The sequence below is a fragment of the Rhinopithecus roxellana genome, chromosome 14 (assembly GCF_007565055.1).
Source record: "Rhinopithecus roxellana isolate Shanxi Qingling chromosome 14, ASM756505v1, whole genome shotgun sequence".
Lineage (NCBI taxonomy): Eukaryota > Metazoa > Chordata > Mammalia > Primates > Cercopithecidae > Rhinopithecus > Rhinopithecus roxellana.
The window spans coordinates 75,207,132-75,226,446 of NC_044562.1; the positions used below are offsets into that span (position 1 = coordinate 75,207,132).

Below are 19,315 nucleotides of genomic sequence, written 5' to 3' on the forward strand. Positions count from 1 at the left end.
TGTAAACTCCTTGTGTGTAAACTTGAAGGAGTTAGTACAGCTTACCTTTAAATTTCAATATCATTGTAAATAGTTAGTTTAAAAATTTTAACATGCTTTTCCTCAACATTTGCCCCCATTTAAAAAGAGATCAGATAAGAACCAACTCAAATTCCATCTGGTATTTTTTTAATATATCATTCAAGGGTATACATTTTAGCCTTTTTTTGTTTGTTTTTGTTGTTGTTGTTGTTTTTTTTTTTTTTTTTTTTTTTTTTGCATTAAGACTGTGCATTCCTAAAAGAAACTTAGTTGTTAGAAATTTTGCCACCAAAGGCAAATGCTTAAGACCATGTAGGGATCGACGTCCAGACACAAGGACAGGAGCATGACATTGTAAATCATCATTAAGTAATGGGAATACACCCTAAAGCACAAAAGCTACATTTAGGACTTGAGGAGGGGCTAGAGATGCTAAGGCTGCAAGAGGGATAGAAGGGACTCTGCTCTGTGGGTCAGCAGTGAAAGAAAGAGGGCAGTGTGACCCGAGAAAGAACAGCCTCCCAAGTGAACTCAAGCTAGGGTGGGAAGGATCACAGGCCACCTGAGAAGCCAGGGGTAGTGGGACATCGTCACCATCCCTAAAAGTCCATGATCAGGCCTCTACCAGCCGAAGCTGGGTCATCCCTCCCATGGGCAAGGGACCTCATGCTGGGGAGAGACCAGAGACTATTCTTCTAAACATCATCCACATTCACAAATTCCTTAATAAGCTTAGAGTGGGCTCATCTGCAGAGTCAACTTTTAAGTGCAATTGCACAGTTCCCTGTACCACCCCTGTTATTCACCTGCCTGCCAATGTTAGTAATTCCTTTAGTTTGTAACAACCGAGATAGAGCCCCTGAAAATGAAAATGCTCGCTTGGAGTAACCGTGATGGATGTTAATTCCCAGTAAAATGGAATCACTCAGTAAATCAAGAGAACGTATGATGATATGAGACAGGCTCAGATTTGGGAGGAGAAAGAGGTGGAAACTAGGAAGGTCTAGGAAAGAGAAAAACAAGGAGCAGAGGGAGCTGCCACTGTGTTGGAGAGTGGGATGGGAAGGATGCAAAGAAGGATGCCCAAGATGTCAGAGAGAAACTTCTCAGACTGACATTTTGCCAAGGCAATTCCTATTTATTGTCAATTCTCATGGACCAGTGCAGGGATGCATAGAGGGACTGGGTCCAGCATAGCATCCTGCATTTGCAGTTTTACTGGAATATAACCTCTGGATCCCAGAATGCATACCAACACATTAAATATAACTAGGTTTGTAACAAAGGCCTTTTGTGCCTAGAGCACTCATTCATCACAGGACTACTCAATTAAGACTATGCTCAAAGCTTTGCTTATTTAGTTAAAGAAAAAATGGGATGTCTCTCAGCCACTTTGCTTTGGACTCACCCTCAGGATCCGGTTGAAATCCTCCTTGTCTACTCTCAAGAAATGGCAATTATCTTCTCGTAAGACAATAGAGGCAGCTCGTGGGGCATCATTCACTAGTGCTAACTTGCCGAAGTCATCTCCTTCATGCAGGGTGCAGACCACACCCTGGAGAGAGTAGAGCACACAGATGAAGAGGATCCCTGAAACAGAGCAAACACAAACACCCACCGCCTCCTGCCACAAGACCCCGGCCCCTAAAACACTGTAGATAAATGGGCTGTACCTAGGAATGCCAAAGGGGATTAAATAATTAAATTATGATGTTCACTTTTCTTTCATTGAGTAATATGGTCTGTGGCTTAAATGTATACACTCTAATCCATTAGGAGACAAACCCTAGAAAGTACAATACTACTTTAAGTATAATAACTGAGATAATTTATGATTAAAGATGCAATAATGTCTTTTCTACATCTAGGAACAATGTTGTTGCAAATTTAATTGTGGCACTACATTGCTAATACTTAGAGCCACACTAGTAAATGGAGCGTAATAAAGTTTCAAAAAGAAAAAGATACATATACCTTGCCATAAATGACTACATTCACTGATCCTTTTAGAATAATGTACCAGGAGGTACCTTCTTCCCCCTGGTTAAACACTAGACACAAAAAGATGAAAAGACTTATGATAAGAATAGAAGCACATCAATATAAATTACAGCTTATCAAATCATCACTTTAAGTCCCCAGAATAACGCATACGTAAAAAACAGGAAACATCACTGGCAAATACGAACTTGTTCAGGTGGCATATTATCTCCTTTTCTACAGAATATAAAAGAAAGAGAAACACTGCATTCCTTGCTATGCTCTAAAAGATAGGGTTTTAGTAGATATCAATTTATCAGCAATCCGTTTCTTAAAGCCATACACACTTCTCCCACAATTCATTAAAACTTACCCCATAGAAAAATGGCTCTAAAAAGTAATCTGACAAGTAATGTGACACTTAAAAACATGCAAATCAGCACTACATATTGTTTACAGATATATACCTACACACACTTGTCCCTTGGTATCCATGGGGAATTGGTGCCAGGACCTCCCAAGGATATCAAAATCCACAGATGCTCAAGTCCCTGATATAAAGTGGTGCATTTGCATATAATCTACACACGGCCTCTTGTATACTTTAAGTCATTTCTAGATTACTTATAATACTTAATACTATGTAAATGCAATGTAAATAGTTGTTATACTATATTATTTAGGGAATGAAAACAAGAAAAATGTCTGTACATGTTCAGTAGAGACACAACCATCCACTTTCTTTTTTTGGAATATTTTTGATCTTCAGTGGGTTGAATTCATAAATGTGGAACACACAGATGTAGAGGACTGCCTGTATTTTTTAAAAAATGGTTGGAATGATCATCACTACATTCAGGGTAGGAGTTACCTTCGGGTAGGAAAGATGAGAATGGGATAAATGAGGGTACAAAGGGTCTTCAAGTGTAGTTGTACAGTTATTATTATTATTATTTTTTGAGACGGAGTCTCGCTCTGTCGCCCAGGCTGGAGTGCAGTGGCCGGATCTCAGCTCACTGCAAGCTCCGCCTCCCGGGTTTACGCCATTCTCCTGCCTCAGCCTCCCGAGTAGCTGGGACTACAAGCGCCTGCCACCTCACCCGGCTAGTTTTTTATATTTTTTAGTAGAGATGGGGTTTCACCGGGTTAGCCGGGATGGTCTCGATCTCCTGACCTGTTGTACAATTATTTTTTATTTTTTATTTTTTGAGACAAGGTCTTGCTTTGTCACCCAGGCTGGAGTGCAGTGGCGTGATCATGGCTCACTGCAGCCTTGACCTCCTGTGCTTACGAGATCCTTCCACCTCTGCCTCCTGAGTAGCTGGGACTGTAGGGGTGCACCAATCCACCTGGCTAATTTTTACAGATAGGGTTTTGCCATGTTGCCCAGGCTGGTCTCGAACTCCTGGGCTCAAGCAATCCACCTGCCTCAGCCTCCCAAAGTGTTAGGATTACAGGCATGAGCCACTGCACCCAGCGTGTATATTTAATTCTTTAGAAAATATGAAAAAAGGCCAGGTGCAGTGGCTTATGCCTGTAATCCAGCACTTTGGGAGGCCACAGCGGGCAGATCACTTGAGACCAGCCTGGCCAACAAGGTAAAACCCCACCTCTACTAAAAATACAAAAAAAAAAAAAAAAAAAAATTAGCTGGGCATGGTGGCACACGCCTGTAATCCCAGCTACTTGGGAGGCTGAGGCAGGAGAACTGCTTGAACCTGGGAGGTGGAGGTTGCAGTGAGGGGAGGTGGAGGTTGCAGTGAGCCAAGGTTGCGCCACTGCACTCCAGCCTGGGTGACAGAGCAAGACTCCCTCTCAAAAAAAAGAAAAGAAAAGAAAATATGAAAAAAAATGGCATAATGTTAGTATCTGACAAAGATTAAGAAGGTATTTGTAATATTCTCTATTTTTTGTTTAAAATAACTATTTCATAATAAAATGAAAGCAATTAGCAAGTTTGAATGAAATGAATAAAAGAAAATAAAAAAGAATAGTAAGTCAATAGCAACCATTAAGATAAAAATATTAAAGTAAGCCTTTAACATTTGAAGAAGTTACATTCTTACTGAAATAGATATCAATGTCAGAAATACCACTTTTGATGACTGAAAGTAAAAAAAAACACATTTACAATTCATGTTTCCTGCTTATTTGACTCACATAACGTAGCCTGAAGAAAGAGCAAGATTTTCCAAACTATGTCTCTAATGAGTTAACAGGTGTCCATGCAAAAAGTGTTCTACATGTCATTAGGCTCAGGAAGTATTGGTTTAAACATGGTGATAATATCTCCTTATTGCAGAACTTCTGAGAACACATTAGCATGCTACTGTATCCTGTGACTCTGCAAGAGAGATTGGAGAGGTATTTCCTGACCTTAGTAGATCACTAACCCCCTTATTTTTTGAGCCAGATTTCTGTAGGAATAGTAAGGAATGCCAGCTTATATATATTGTTCACATCTATTCACATCAAATTTCCTTTTCTTGCTTCCAAATATGATCACAGAACTAAACTATAACTTGGATTTTGGTGAGATACTATATATTAACACTGTATACATATTTGAAACAAAGAAATTCTCTCCAGCTTGGAGCCTAAAGTAGAAGTGAGAGAAGAAAAAGAAAGTAGGATGGGTTTAAACATCATTCTAACTAGCAACCTCAAGAGATCTATTCGTTCTTCTAAAGCTATGAACGGAATGAGGTCACTGGGAAAGGTACTGCCTCAGGCCCTTCCTGAAGGGCAGTGACTTCATCCCACCCTCTAAACACTGGTGAGTCAGGAGGGTAGTGAGCCAGTGAGACTCAGGCTGGCACCCACAACACTTGCTGGTACTAGAAAACCACAATACTTCAGAATAATCGGCATGTGCTGGAAATAATCACAGGTCCAGAAAAACAAAAGTGCCACAGGACACCCTGCCAAGTCACCAAGTCAGACCCGGGGTCAAGAAGTGAAGCGTTAGCAGCCTGGCTTCCCGTGGCATGTACTCGAAGGGTGCTGGCCAGGCGCAAGGTTCCAGTACAGTTTTCACTTACACACGGTCCCTCCTTTGGCATGAGACTCAAAAATGAGAACGCCTGCTAACTCTCGTTTCACCTAGAAGAAAAAGAGAAGAAACATGCAAAGGCCACATTTCCAGGTCTGGGTGGAAAAGGGTTGTGCTCTTTCTAGGGGTACAATGCAAACTGTCCCAGGGCTTCCCATGCAGTCCTCTCTCACCTGCACTTGCTGCTGCTGCTCTCATCAAAAATCACTTCCATTCAATTTGCTGCTAGGTAGGTTTTAAAAGCTTGTAGCTCTTTTTATAGAATAGCTTATAGCTAGTTCATACCAGGCAACCTCCTTAGAGACTGTTTCAAACATGGTCCCACCTGCATTAACTAGCCGACTTGCCTGCCTGTCTTTGGCTGTGGGGGAGAAGGGGAGACCATGTACAACATCATATGATTCTGTTGCTACTAGTGACTCTTGTTTGCATTACATATAATGCATCATGTCAAACATGTTGGAAAATTCTGTCTTGAAGTTGAATAATGAAGCCTAAATGAATGAACACATTTATATTCTTAGTTAAAATTCCAAATTATTCCTAGCTAGCTAAAATTCACATTAAAAAAAAATTCCAAATTACATTCCCAAATCATGGCTCTATCTTTCTAAGAACCCAGTAACTTGAGATTTTTCTATGCCTGGGTATCTGGGGTTTGAGGTAGAAGACAAGACTACCCACAATCCTCTCAATTCCACTGAGACCAGGGAAGTTGGATAAGGGGCATGCTGGGTCCCTGGAGCACAGGTAGGGAAAGGGGTCCTTCCTTACTTCCCTCTACATCACGAGCTCATGGAGCCTCAGCTGTCTGCACTGTGTATTTGAGGGCTTCCCAGGTGAGGCTCCCAGGCACTACATCTATGCCCTGTGGAGAGAGTAAGGATGGCAAGGGCAGTGGTAGGTAGGAGGAAGGCTGGGCCAGACCACTCCCCTGGGTAGTCCACATAGGTGAGCAAGTCTCCAGACCCTCAGTGGTGCTGGGGGTGGGAGGCATGTGAAGGAGGTTTGTCTAGTTGAAGGGGAGAGGGGACTTGAAGCCCTCTTGCTTAGAGCTATGGCAAATGCCTCACTGCTCTCAACAGAGACCTGAACTTATCCCCAACAGCAGGGACTGGCAGGTACTGCTGCTGTGAGGTAGCAGAACATCACTTTTAGTGAGCTAGGAATGAAAATAAACTAGGCATCTAGATATCTCTTAGGGACCTCAGTACATACTCTGTGAAAGTTGAAACCACTTCATTCTTCTTGACTTATTAGCGTGTAGGACATGTATGTTTCCTACAAATCATATTCTTATGGGAGGAGGTGTTTCTATCCCTATTCAGTGGCAAAAATTTCTGTCTCCTAAATACTCTAATCAGGTAAAAGTTCAGAATCAGATACAGCCACTGGGTCATTTTTTATTAGTGGGTAGTGTTATTTTGACTAATATATCTGAGCTGATGCTCTCTTGAATTTTCTGCTTCCATTCTCAAGAAGGCAGCAAACCCTGGTGGAGTTGGCCCCATAAGCCAAGACAGGTCATCTAGATTTCCCTCTTTCCGCCCCTGGCTGCATATCATGGCAGGATTCAGAGTCCCTCCCAGGCCTGGCTCTTTTATCTGAGTGTGCAGGTTCCAAAATTCACATTCACAGGGAGGAAGCACATGTTCCAACCCCACTCACATCAGGCTGCTCTGGGGTTTAGGGCATATGGGCAACTACCAATAGTGAGACAACACTTGATTCCTTTTCAGTGATTGTTCTTGGGTGTAACTTCCTCAGCATCTCATAAGAGAGTAGAGGTGATTTATGAGGTGAAAATCAGACATTCTTTCCCCCTACAACACTGTAATACTCTCCTCTGTCCTAACAGTGCATTTATTGCAAAGTGCTCCAACCATGCCAAACTAAGAGACAACTTACTGTGGTAGAAAGATGGGATAAGGCTTTAATATGAAGAAGCTCCTCATAGATAATCTCCAGGTCATCCACAGTCCTCTGGCCAGGTCTACAAAGATTAAAAAAAAAAAAAAAGGAAATATGGAAAAAGGGCATCACTAGGGCTTCAAATATGGAAACGGATTCAGGCATCAGTAACATGCTCAGGGATTTCTTCTGCATAAAAAGATATTGGCGGAGGGAGAGGCTGCACTAGTATAACCCCTAAAGGGATTTTTGAAATAAATGTGTTCCTTGATGAAAGGATATGGGAGAAAGCCAAAGTCCACAGGATCCCTTCTCTTCTGATCTCAGAGGAAAGAGCGCCTCCACTCACACGGTAGTCAGCTAACTCACCTCTCACTTTGTAGATGATTGAGCTAAAAAACTGCTTTACATACCACCTTAATCAGTAATGGCAAAACTTGTCTTTTACCACCACTAGAAACAATTGGTGTAATCAGCTTGACAACTGATCTAAATTCCTTGAGATCCTGTGTGCTATCTGAGCTTAGCAGAATATTAATGCTGCTGTCACTATTATTTGGGGTTATATAATGTGTTTTTTCCGAAGGACTCAAACATAGGATGTATGCAGACTCAATGTTTTCTTTTCTAGCCCTGAGGAGATAAGGGCATGAGATGAAGAGAAGGCAAATGGTAGCATCTGGGATTAGTAAGAGAAGGCAAGAAGGGAGGTATATGTCCACATTCCCAAACTCTGTTACAAAACCACCACTGTCCATGAGACATTAATCAGTTATGTAAAGCATTTTTATTCTAAAATTTATTATAAAACTAGTGTCCAATAACATGCATTTAAGGACCTCAGTATATAATCTGTGAAAGCTGAAACCACTTCCTTCTTCTTGAATTATTAGAATGTAGGACATGTGTGGGGTATGGGGGTGTTGTAGACATTTTTGGCATTGGAAGACTGGCATTGGAAGATTAGGAATAGATTCCTAATCATTTTTTGTATCTATAATTGTTTTGAAATCATTCATAGCGTTTAGTTATATTAATGGGTAGGAGATACAACTGGTCAGTAACTTGAATTTTTTGTTGCTTTCTGCAAAATAAAGCATCCTAACGAATATGTTTCTGAAACTTGAAAACAAATTAATGGGTTATTAATTCTGAGAGTTCTAGGGAGTCAACTGAGAGACAATCTATATATTGATGGATAGGCAGTGTTTACTCTCAGCTAATTGCTGCAGTTATGAATGTTATCTATTACATAATCATCAGTCTATTTTGTGCATTTTATCCTAACATTTTAACAATTTATGATATTACTCAATATTACTGTAATTACTACTAATTAAACATTAAACCCTTGATGAGCTACTGATGATGTACCATCACGACATTATCATTTGTAAGGTGTTCCTTGGTCAAATAAATTTGAGGAGTATTGGTGTACTGAACACAGCACTGGATCTAGGGTCTGAAAATCAAGTATAAAATCAGTGCAACCACTCACAAGCCATGTGACATCAAAGTCTTAGCCTCATATGAAAACTGGGGACAATATCTTTCTGAGAGAGATGTGAGAGCTAACAGAAGCAGCAACCATAAAAGTGTCTACATATTTATTTGTGTAAGTGAAAAAAACCCCAGCAAAGTGATATTCAAAACTCAGACCTTTGCAGAAGCAGTTAAACAAACTTACAAATAAAGTATGACATTTCGTCTACTAGAGTACATCTGAAACTTAGTCAATTATTAGATAAGTACTCTTAGTAATCAAAACTGAATTATGAATATTCTAAAATAGTTAATTGGATTAAATAATTTTGCAACCATATTCTAACATGGGGAAGATAACAGATTTAGTGGAGTCTAATTGGAGGAAGAAAATTCTGCATACTTTACATGATACCTTCCCAAGGACAGCCTTAACATGAACAAAATAATATTGTAATGTTCTCTTCCAGAATCAACAGGGACTATCGTCCTAATCCTGACTGTATAAAGACAGATACTAAATCCATGACCTGGGAGATGCTAGCCAGGTTCACCTCCTGCTAAGGGTCACCACTGAGGGACACAACTGCACATCAATCTCGTGCTCGTGGTGGAAACCAGAAAGTATGGGACCCATAAAGACACTGAAGAAAAGCTGTGGCCACAGGGGCTCCAAAGGAGCCAGGCCTTCTCTGCCAGAGGCCTTATCTACTACTTGAGTTGGACATGGGGATTTTGAAACTGGGAACCTTGGGGATTTAAAAGTCAATCGAGTCACCTTCATCCATCTACTACTATAGAGGCAGCTAATGCGAAAGTCTCAAGGTAGGCATAATAGGATTATGGATCTTCAGCACAAGGAGCAGCCCTGCTGTTCTTGCTACTTGACATCAGTGGCAAATAACACGGAACCCTCCTGGAAGCTTGGCTAAAAGAGAAAGCAGTCACCAAGTCTCATTCGCACCTCCATGGGGTGGGCTGTTACGGTGAGAGGAGAAAAGATCAGCTGGGAAAAGAAAGGCTTAGAATTCTGCCCTAAAATCTGGACATACTCAAAGTTGTAATTTTGGGAGCAGATCTCTATGAGGTTAGGAAAAGTGTTTATATAATATAAACATGAGATCTGTATTACTTAACTTTTATGGATTTCTTTTTTAAAAATGCTGTCCTGCCTAGGTGTGCTGGAACACACCTGTAGTCCCAGCACTTCGGGGGACCGAGGCAGGAGGATCACTTTAGGTCAGTTTGAGACCAGTCTGGGCAACAGAGTGAGACCCCACCCCTACACACACATACATAATGATGCCTCTTGGATCTACAAATCTCAACATATTAATAATACTGCATCTGAGATTTGAAACAGGATGAAGAACTGTCAGACCCTCAATAAAAATTTGACATCATGGTTCAAGGCTGACCTTTTAGCCATGATAGCTAGTCTTAGGACCTGCACAAACTGTAGAAAAAGAGAGGTAAAGATGAACCATGCTCACTTTAGCCGCTGCCCTCCACCACTGAGCATGCCTGAAGCTCTCTCCTCTCCCCACACTCCTCCCGCTTGGATCCCTTCGTGCTTTACTGAACATTTCTTCTCAATGTCTTTTTGGTTTGTTGTTCTTTTGTACATCCCATGTATTGTGTTCAGCCCCCAAGGCTTTGTTCTACCTTCTCTCCCTAGGAAAAACCCTCAATTTCCATCTAGATAATGACAAGACCTAAATCTTGTTCTCCAAACAGCCCTCTTTCCTGAGTTCCGAGGGCTTCCTGGCCATCTCTTCCTAGATAACTCACAAAGACCACCAGCTTAATCTATCTAGAAGTGCTCCCTCTTCATCACACAAGGCTCCTGGAAATCAGATCTTAACTTCCTTCTCCAGACTCATCTATCTCCCCTCTCTTCACATCTTCCCTGATAGCTACACTCTCTCTCCAGCTATCCCAGGCATCTCTCCATTTCTCGAACTCACTAAACTTACTCATGCCTGCAGGACTATTTGCATGCTCCTCTCTTTGCTTAAAATACTTTTGTTCTGCCTCAAGCCCAGCTCAGTGTCATCTTTCCTAAGTGAAACTGGCTCCCTAACCTTTGTTGCCCAGGCTGGAGTGCAGTGGCATGATCTTGGCTCACTGCAAGCTCTGCCTCCCGGGTTTAAGGATTCTCCTGCCTCAGCCTCCTGAGTAGCTGGGAGTACAGGCACATGCCACCACATCTGGCTAATTTTTGTATTTTTTGGTAGAGACGGGGTTTCACCATGTTGGCCAGGCTGGTCTCTCAACTTCTGACCTCAGGTGATCCACCCACCTCAGCTTCCCAAAGTACTGGGATTATAGGCATCAGCCACCATGCTAGGCCACTCTCTAACGTTTATTCCTCCGTGGCACGTGGTCTTACTGCTATGGTAATTACAACATACTGTCATGAATGTTATTTGCTTAAATACCCATACTCTAGACTGTTCTCAAGAGAAGCAGTATCTGGTAGTGCAAAGGCACTAGATTGGAAGCAGAAACAGAATTTGAGATCTAAATCATGAACTTCCTAGTTGCCCAACTGATCTGATGACTTGTTTCTGCATCTGTAAAATGGGACTAATACACGGGATTGTCATAAAGGTCAAATGAGGTAATAATAGACATGAAGCTTTGTATATACTGAAAATATAGTACAAATGTAGGGTGGTCTTGTTATCAGGGTGGGTGTTTAATATGGCTCATCGGATGAGTGAACACATGAGTTCTCAAGATTCATGCTGAATTTAGGGTCTGCTCAAGGGAGATGGCAGTGGTGCTATGGAGCAGTTCTTTTGTGGCCTGAGGGAGATGTGTCCTTATGCTTTGTTGTCCTTCCCGCTGAGGTTAAGTAAGGCAAGGCATCCATGGCACAACTCGCTTTTGATACAGGGCACATTTATTTCATGGCAAATAGTTAATTATTAATTAACTATAATTATTAATAGAGGGAGGAGATGTGAAAATGATGGACCTCACCTCTTACTCCAAATTCTGTAAAATAATAAAAAAGGTCTATATTTTCTTAGGATTATAGACTTACTCATCTGTTTGTGAAAAACAAATTCCCATCTTAGACCAGCTAAAGGTACTCAGTACCTATGTTGAGATCAGCGGGGCTTTAAACGGAAGTACCATTCAAGACCAAAAAGCAGCACCTTGCTAATCTCTTCATTTTAGCCAGATTTTTGTCTGCTGTGCTAAAGGTTTGGCAGAAAAGATATTTTAACATGCAAAATGACATTGGAAAACACATGAGCAACACCACCACCACAAAGGATGAACTATCAGCAGACCAGAAAGTTTGAGGAATCCCTGGATAATAGAGAGCAAATGAGAAAAGAATGTCTGAGAAACAAGACTGGAAGCAGCCGCAGCTCAACCCTCATGGAAGAAAACCATCACAGGAGTAACACAGCATCACTGATGAGACAGCTGTGCGTCAATCAGCCCAGAGGGCAGGAGAGGGTGGTGTCACAGGAGTTGATCAAAGGGCCCCACAACTTGGTCAGGCCCCTACCCTCCCACGCCCATCACACTCAGTAGTGGACAGGAGCAGATTTACTGCCAGGCAAGACCTTGAGACCTGCTCTGTAAAAACAAATGACCCAGGAGGACTGAGGGTGAGCACTGGAGCCTGGAAGAAGCAGAAGAGAGGGTGTGAAAACCCCAGGCTCTTCCAGGTAACACAGTAGGAAAAGGAGGCAGCTCTCCCAGAAGAGCAGGGAAGGGCTCTGTTCCCAGGAAATCCTTGCTATTTTGGCAGCTAGTGAGAGGGAAGGGGATGGTGTGAGCCTGCCTGCTCCCCAGGTACCTCTCCCAAAGTGAAGCCTGCCAGGAAACCTGCCTCCTTGCAAGGCCAGCCTCCAGCACTTCCAGGTGAAGCTCTGTGGGGGTGTGACCACCTCATCTGCACAGAAGCCCACATGGGCAGCCTGCTTTACCTTCTTCTGGTCTTTCATTCATCAATAACCCACGCAGAGAAAGAGAGGCTTCCATGGGGACTCCCTGGATGCCTCAGAGAGGTCCACGGCAGCTGTTCGAGACTAGAGGGAACTAAGCCTAAAAACAGTTTAGTTTTTGAATCCTAAACAACATTCAAGCTGCAAAGAAAAAAAGAGAAACACGACAAGAACAAAACCCCAACCCTGTGGTCTGAGGTGGTCACAATAATCACAGGGCAAGCGACTATCATTTGGCAATCCACCCAGGCAGCGAAGAACTTTTTGGTCCTGTTTACAACCAATGTTTTAATGAGGTGAGAGGAGTCAGGACTGCCAGGTGTGAAGAGACTTACTTTAAAAAATGAGTACATTCACAGCTAGCAAAGCAACAAAAGCACTCATGAGAGATTTGCTGTGAGCCAGAACACTGTCCCTCAGGGGCCTCAACATGTCATTAAGATTGAAAGTTGAGGTGAGTCCCAGGGAGGAGGCCAGGTGGAGCAAAAGTCAGTCTGGTCAACCTGTGCCCACCAAAGTGCATCAAAATGGAGCCCCCTCCCACCCTAGGGGAGTCTCAGTGTTCGCGGCGGCAGTAACAGAAACCAGCCCAGCCTCTCGGAGGCCGCCAGCTCGGAGCTGCTGTGCCATCTAGTGTCTCAGAAAAGGCTCACCTCTCTACTCTCACATCAGACAAAGGTTCTCCCCCGATCCACCCCACCCCTCAAAGAGCACCCGATCACATCTAAAACTGAGCGCTCCCCACCACAATCACGGAACAAAGTCGCATTTTAAAAGCGGGTTTCTCTTGGCAAACTGGCATTAAGCACCTTTCCTGCTTTGGTCTTTACGGGGGTGACAGGGGAAAAAAATGGAGAAGAGATCCTGCAAATCAGCCCCCAGACTGTTCAAACAGTAATGAAAGGGTCCCAAGGACTGAAGGCAATTTGGCTTTCAAGAGTAAAGGGAACACTGCCCGAGCAGGAGGAGAGAACTCCCATGCACCTTCATAAGAGTAACCTACAAGGCTGGGGAAGTGAATTGACTCTCTGGCTGCTCTGAGTGGCAGCCGGTGAATGTACCTGGTCTTTACTTGTCCTTCTCCAGATGTCACAGGGAGAGATATTAGGCATCCCTGCTTCTTTACAAATCTGCGTGGTGCCACATTGATGTGGATTTGTCGGATCCCGCTGTGGAAAGGCCTAGTTTCTGCAGGGGATGCATTCTGGCAGCAATGTCTAGTTACAGACAAGATAATAAATGGGGATGGATAGGGAAGCAGTTTATACATTAAAGGATGGGAGGGCTCAGGTGATATTGGAAGCTGCTGGTAAATACAGTCTTATCAAGGAATTTATCAAGGTCAGAGACAGAGTTCCTCAGTTATTGGAACGTGGATTAAATGAGGGATTCATCCAGCCACCAAGCAGCACATTGGCATGGCCCCTGGTAAAACATGCAGGTAAGAAAGCAAATAACCCAGTCCTCTAGACCTGTCGCCTAGCAGACCTTGGTACAAGGGGAAAAACACCTGGAGAAATCAATGTTATAAGTATCTACATAAACCATGGTCAAGCCTCAAGGTTTTTAAAAAAATGCTCTTTTGTGTGTGTGTGGGGTGGGGGTGCTTTATTTTTGATGCAACGCTTCATCTCAATCCACCTGATTCTCTGACTTTTAAGTCCTTTCTCAAGCTTGGACCATTTTCCAACACTGCTAAGATCTTCTTAAGGTCTCACTTCTTCCACCTCCCTTAAAGGAAAGTTTAGTGCAGTTTTGCACTTCCTTTGTCTAGCAAAACCAGCAAAGCATGTTTTTTCTTTGCCTCACCTCTCAGGACCCCTGCTTCTTAAGTGTCAATGAGACATTCCAGGAACCTGGTAACTGCACATTTAAAGTATCCTACCCAGCTCCGATTGCTCAGCTCCCTGCCATGCCACCACCCTCACACCTTATCTTTAACCCCAAAAGGGACATTTTAAGTTCCTTTTCTAGTCCTAATAGCAGAGCTTGTGTACACAGGGATCCTTTCCTGCTTTGTGAAGTTAGAAATGAATATAGTCTACAACTACAATAACGAGCAAAAGCTTCATGAATATTTGTGAGAAATGAAGTCATCACTGTCAGGGCATGGGGTAAGGGTTCCATAATTCATGGCTTCTGAGGGCTAAGTGTTTTTAGGACAATGTGGTTTGATCATGTTTAGAAACTGAATATGCCCAACATTCTTCCAGCAAAAGTGTTTACTACAAGGACACTCAAGGAGTTTAACATTAAACCTTTTAAAAGGTACAAGTACAAATATTTTCATTTAAAACACCTAAGCAGCAAGTTGAGAAGAACAAATAAATTTGGATGGAGTCAGATAGTATAACCGCTTGCCTTTGAGGATGAAATATACATGTGAGATGGAAAATGCAAATGTTTTTTGAGAAGGTGTTATATGAATGCATTGTTACTTTTTCCTTGCAAAATGTCGATTCTTAACTAATCAGGGACATAGATTATCCACATTTTGTAGCTATTTCACTGCTTGTTCAGTAAATTCACTAGTGAGGACACACTTGAGGCAACCTAGTAGAGAGGAAATAATATTGTTAATGAAAGAAAAAAGGAAGAAATAAAATTGGACTTGGAGTAAGATTTGGATCAGTTCCTAGTTCAGCCACATATACTGCTGTGTGATGTTAAGAAAGGCACTTGGTATTGACTAAGCTCAATTTCTTTGTCAGGACATAGTGGATTATCATGAGCCATACTTAATTCATGGAGCTTTTTAGTGATTCAAAGAGGGGAGGGATGTGAGATCACTATATAAACTATATAGTAGTATTCAAATATTAGTGATTAAGTTTTGTTTGTGGTTCTGGCTAGAGGGTTACTCTGGAGTGAGTTGACTCTTTCCAGAGCTGTGGGTTTTCAGTGTTTTTTATGTGATCTTTAGACTAAATTTTCCAGCAACTCTTCAAAGGAGCTGTGAAGAGAGGCAGATTAATTATAAGTGGGTGCCGGATTTGGCAAATAAAAATATTGCATGAAATATACTTATATCAGAACATTGTTATTCACTGAAATTCCAATTTAACCAGGCATCCTGTATTTAACCTGGCAACCCTAATCATATGGCAATTAAAACTATAAAGCACTTCATTTCTGTGCAATCAGTTTGACAATGGATTTTAAAACTTTAGACCCATATGGCCCATTGGATTCTGCTCCTGACAATACACAATAAAACTCAGGACATAAGATAAAAATAAAAGAATTATAGGTTCTAGCAGCATGTAACTCTCTCAGGAAAGAATAATCTTCATCATCATCTTAACCCATTATGGATTAATAGCACGCCTGGGAATCTGCCATGCTAGAGGACTTTTTTCAACAGTAGATGGTGCACTCCATTCTGGTCTATATGGTAATCATTTAATGAAATTAGATTAGTCTGTAATCATTATTTTTTTTTTGAGACAGAGTCTCGCTCTGTTTCCGAGGCTGGAGAGCAGTGACATGATCACGGCTCACTGCAGCCTCCACTTTCCAGGCTCAGGTGATTCTCCTACCTCAGCCTCCTGAGAGCTGTGATTACAGGAATACACCATTACACCTGGCTGATTTTTGTATTTTTTGTAGAGATGGGGTTTCATCATGTTGCCCAGGCTGGTCTTGAACTCCTGGGTTCAAGCGATCTGGGTGCCTCAGTCTCCCAAAGTGTTAGTATTATAGGTATGAGTCACAATTCTTACAAGTCACACCCAGCCTTGTAAGAATTATTTTAAATTGAATTTCCATGACACCTTTCCTTTCCAATGCTCGAAGCATAAACCCATGAGTCCATTCTGAAGCCCCTTTGAACCATGGCAGGTGGCAGGGCACAGTAAAGAGCACAGGCTCAAGAGTCAGGCAGACCTGAGTCGAAGCCTGAGTCTAGTGCTTTGTGGATAACCAAAGGCAAGTGACTCAGCCTAAGCCTCTGTTTCCTTGTTCATAAAATGGGAGTAATATTAAGTAACTACCTCAGAGTTTTGTTGAAGGAATTAAGTAATTGTTTAGCACAGTGTCTAGCACACATATACTCAATAAATGTTGGCTATAATTAAATTCAGTTGGCACTTTTGTTTTCATTTCCAATCTACTGTGAAGTAGGGAGAGGGCAAGCAGGTATTATTGAACTCCTTTTATACCTTAAGAGACTTGTAATCTGAAGATGTTAGATGATATAATGGTAAACTGGTAAGAATAGAACCCAGAGCTCTTGTGCTCAGTAGCATTTTCACTTTATTTACAAGACTGTTGGGTCAAATGCATGTATCTCAAAGGCTATCATTTCAAACTACAACAAATATAATCTCATAAAACTCAGTATCTGGCTTTCTGTCTTTAGTTGGCCCCTCCAGTCTACTCTCTGGAGATAGCAGAGAAATCAACCTACTACAAATCTGATCACACCACAACTCCCTCTAAAACTCTTCAGTGGTGTTCCAAATGACTATAAAATATCCAACATACACAGAGGGCATGGCAGATGCCCCCACTGACCTCAGCCTAACTCTCCAGCCGTATCTCCTAGTGCTCCTGTCCGGTCACTCCCTCAGTGTGAAACAATTTACAGTCCCCTGCACAAACTTTCCCAGCATCTTTCTGCCTGTGCCCCTGTCCGGCTAGGAGCTGTTCCTTTGTTCTGGGAAGAACAGTATTAAAATATTATTTTTTTGCTGCTCTTAAGAAGAAAGGTGCTGAGACCAGTGGCTCATGCCTATAATCCCAGCACTTTGGGAGGCTAAGGTGGGAGGATTGCTTTAATCTGGGAGTTCAAGACCAGCCTAGGCAATATAGCGAAACCTTGTCTCTACAAAAATCTAAAAAATTAGCCAGGCATGGTGGCATGCGCCTACAGTCCCAGCTACTTAGGAGGCTGAGATGGGAGGACCACTTGAGCTCAGGAGGTGGAGACTGCAGTGAACTGAGATCACCCCACTGCACTCCAGCCTGGGTGACAGAGTGAGACCTGTCTCAAAAAAAAAAAAAAGAAAAAAGAAAAAAGAAAAAGAAAAAGAAAAAGAAAAATAGAAAAGGCTTGAGAAACAACCTAAACATCCAACGATCACAAACTGAATGCACTAAAGAACCATTCAGAGAATATACTATTTAAAAGCTCCATCCTTAAAGGATATTTAACTTTAAGAGAGAATGCTATGATATGTTATTAAGTGTAAAAAGTTAGGAATTAAAAAATAACCAGTGGGATAGGCACTGAAATGTTACCAGTAATGAACTGAGACGTGATTGCTGGTGTTATTTCTTCTTTTTTAATTCTTGTCAGTGGTTTCCAAATTTTCTCCAATAAAGAGATCGACTTTAACAATAAAAAGTCATTAAAACCTTGAGGCAATCTTATAATAAACCCTAAACTGTAGATGAGCCGCTAAGTTCATCCTCCCCTCTCCTGAATCTGAATCAGAAAGGTAGCAATCCAATGGTTGGTTTCTGGCCGTGTGGATATGAGGAATAAGAATAAATGGCTTTTACGGGGAGAGGCAGAGAAATGACCCACTTAATGCAATCATTTATTCAGGTAAATTCTACAAGCTTTCACTGGTGATGCTGAAATCTTTCAAGCAATGACCAAGGCGAAAGTCGCCATGCAGTGAAGGAAGGATTCACAGTGACTGTCTTACTTCAGAAGCCTAGGTTCTTTCGGTTGTGCTTTTCTTCTCATCTGATTAGCATTTGAGATGTACTTCGTAACTGGACATTCTCTTGACACATCCGAGCAGAAATCAAAACCCTAACCAACACCAATTTTAGGCTTGCCAATCTGGAATCCCCTGAAGAAACAAATCCCTCTATAATTACCAGGATTTTAAATTCCACACCCTGGAAAAGAGTTTAGACAAATAAAGATCCTACTAAAACAGGCACTGCTAATTAAGACACAATACACAGGCTCTCACGCGCCCTCTAGAGCAAGTGTGTGGAATGGAATAGCAGCGGGGTAGTCTCCACCCAGCCTCTGCAGGACAGCCTTGCATTAGGGCAGGCAGCCAATTAAGCGATAAACAATACCGTCCCCTCTCCCCTACAGCATTTTGCCTTTATGTCATTTAATCCACCTTTAATTGTTGCCTTTCAACTTTACGCCCTATAGCATATGTTTGATATGAAGCCAATGTATCTCACGTTTCCATATTTCTTAACGCCTTAGCAGAGTATGGGCAGTAAACAAACAAACAAACAAACAAACAAAAAAACCATTTCCAGGACCTTCGAACATGCTCTCAGTTTTCAGGAGCAAGGTGCTCAGATGGTCTCTTTAAGACAACAACGATACTGGCAGTTCTTGACTAACTAAGCCTGTTTTCTCTCTGTTAAAGTAAAATTAAGTAGTAGCTCCAAAGATTATTAGCAGATCAAAAAAAAAAAGAAGCGGGGGTATGTGTGTACATGCATGTAGAGCTGGAATGTCTGTCTCCTAAAATTAGATTCCTTGCTTTTTACTTTCCCATCTCTGGGAGCTCTTATTCCAGCAGAGAGAGTCAAAAGAAGAAACTGCCAGCCCAATTCCAATGTTTACAAAGTTTCAAAAAACCTGGGGAGATGGGAAAAATCCCAAGGGCACCTGAAATATTAATTTATCACATAAAATAAACAAACTCGAGTTTCTGTGTTTCTGACCCAGTTGGAAGATTCCCCAACTTCCAACAATTCTCTTAATGTTATATATATATATATATATATATATATATATATATATATATATATATATATGCGCACACACACACACATATATTTCTCTCTGCTCGGGCCCAAATGACTTATCTGTTTCTCAACTTACTTAGGCTTCTAGGCTGTTATGCTTTTTCAGAACTGCAGATCTAAATTTTGATTTGGGAAATAGTATCTACTTAATCGCCCTCCCACC

General features: G+C 41.8%; 1 protein-coding gene across 5 annotated transcripts in view; it reads right to left on the reverse strand.

Annotated features, from left to right (window-relative positions):
• RAPGEF4 (Rap guanine nucleotide exchange factor 4) overlaps positions 1-19,315 on the reverse strand; it is a 315,123-nt gene that overhangs the window by 62,613 nt on the left and 233,195 nt on the right. For all 5 annotated transcript variants that reach the window (XM_030916805.1, XM_030916804.1, XM_030916806.1 and 2 more), the window contains 4 exons: positions 6,962-7,046; positions 5,043-5,103; positions 1,996-2,072; positions 1,430-1,576 (listed from right to left, as the gene is read on the reverse strand). In XM_030916805.1, coding sequence (XP_030772665.1) covers positions 1,430-1,576; positions 1,996-2,072; positions 5,043-5,103; positions 6,962-7,046 — 370 coding nt within the window. The remainder of the gene's footprint in view (positions 1-1,429; positions 1,577-1,995; positions 2,073-5,042; positions 5,104-6,961; positions 7,047-19,315) is intronic.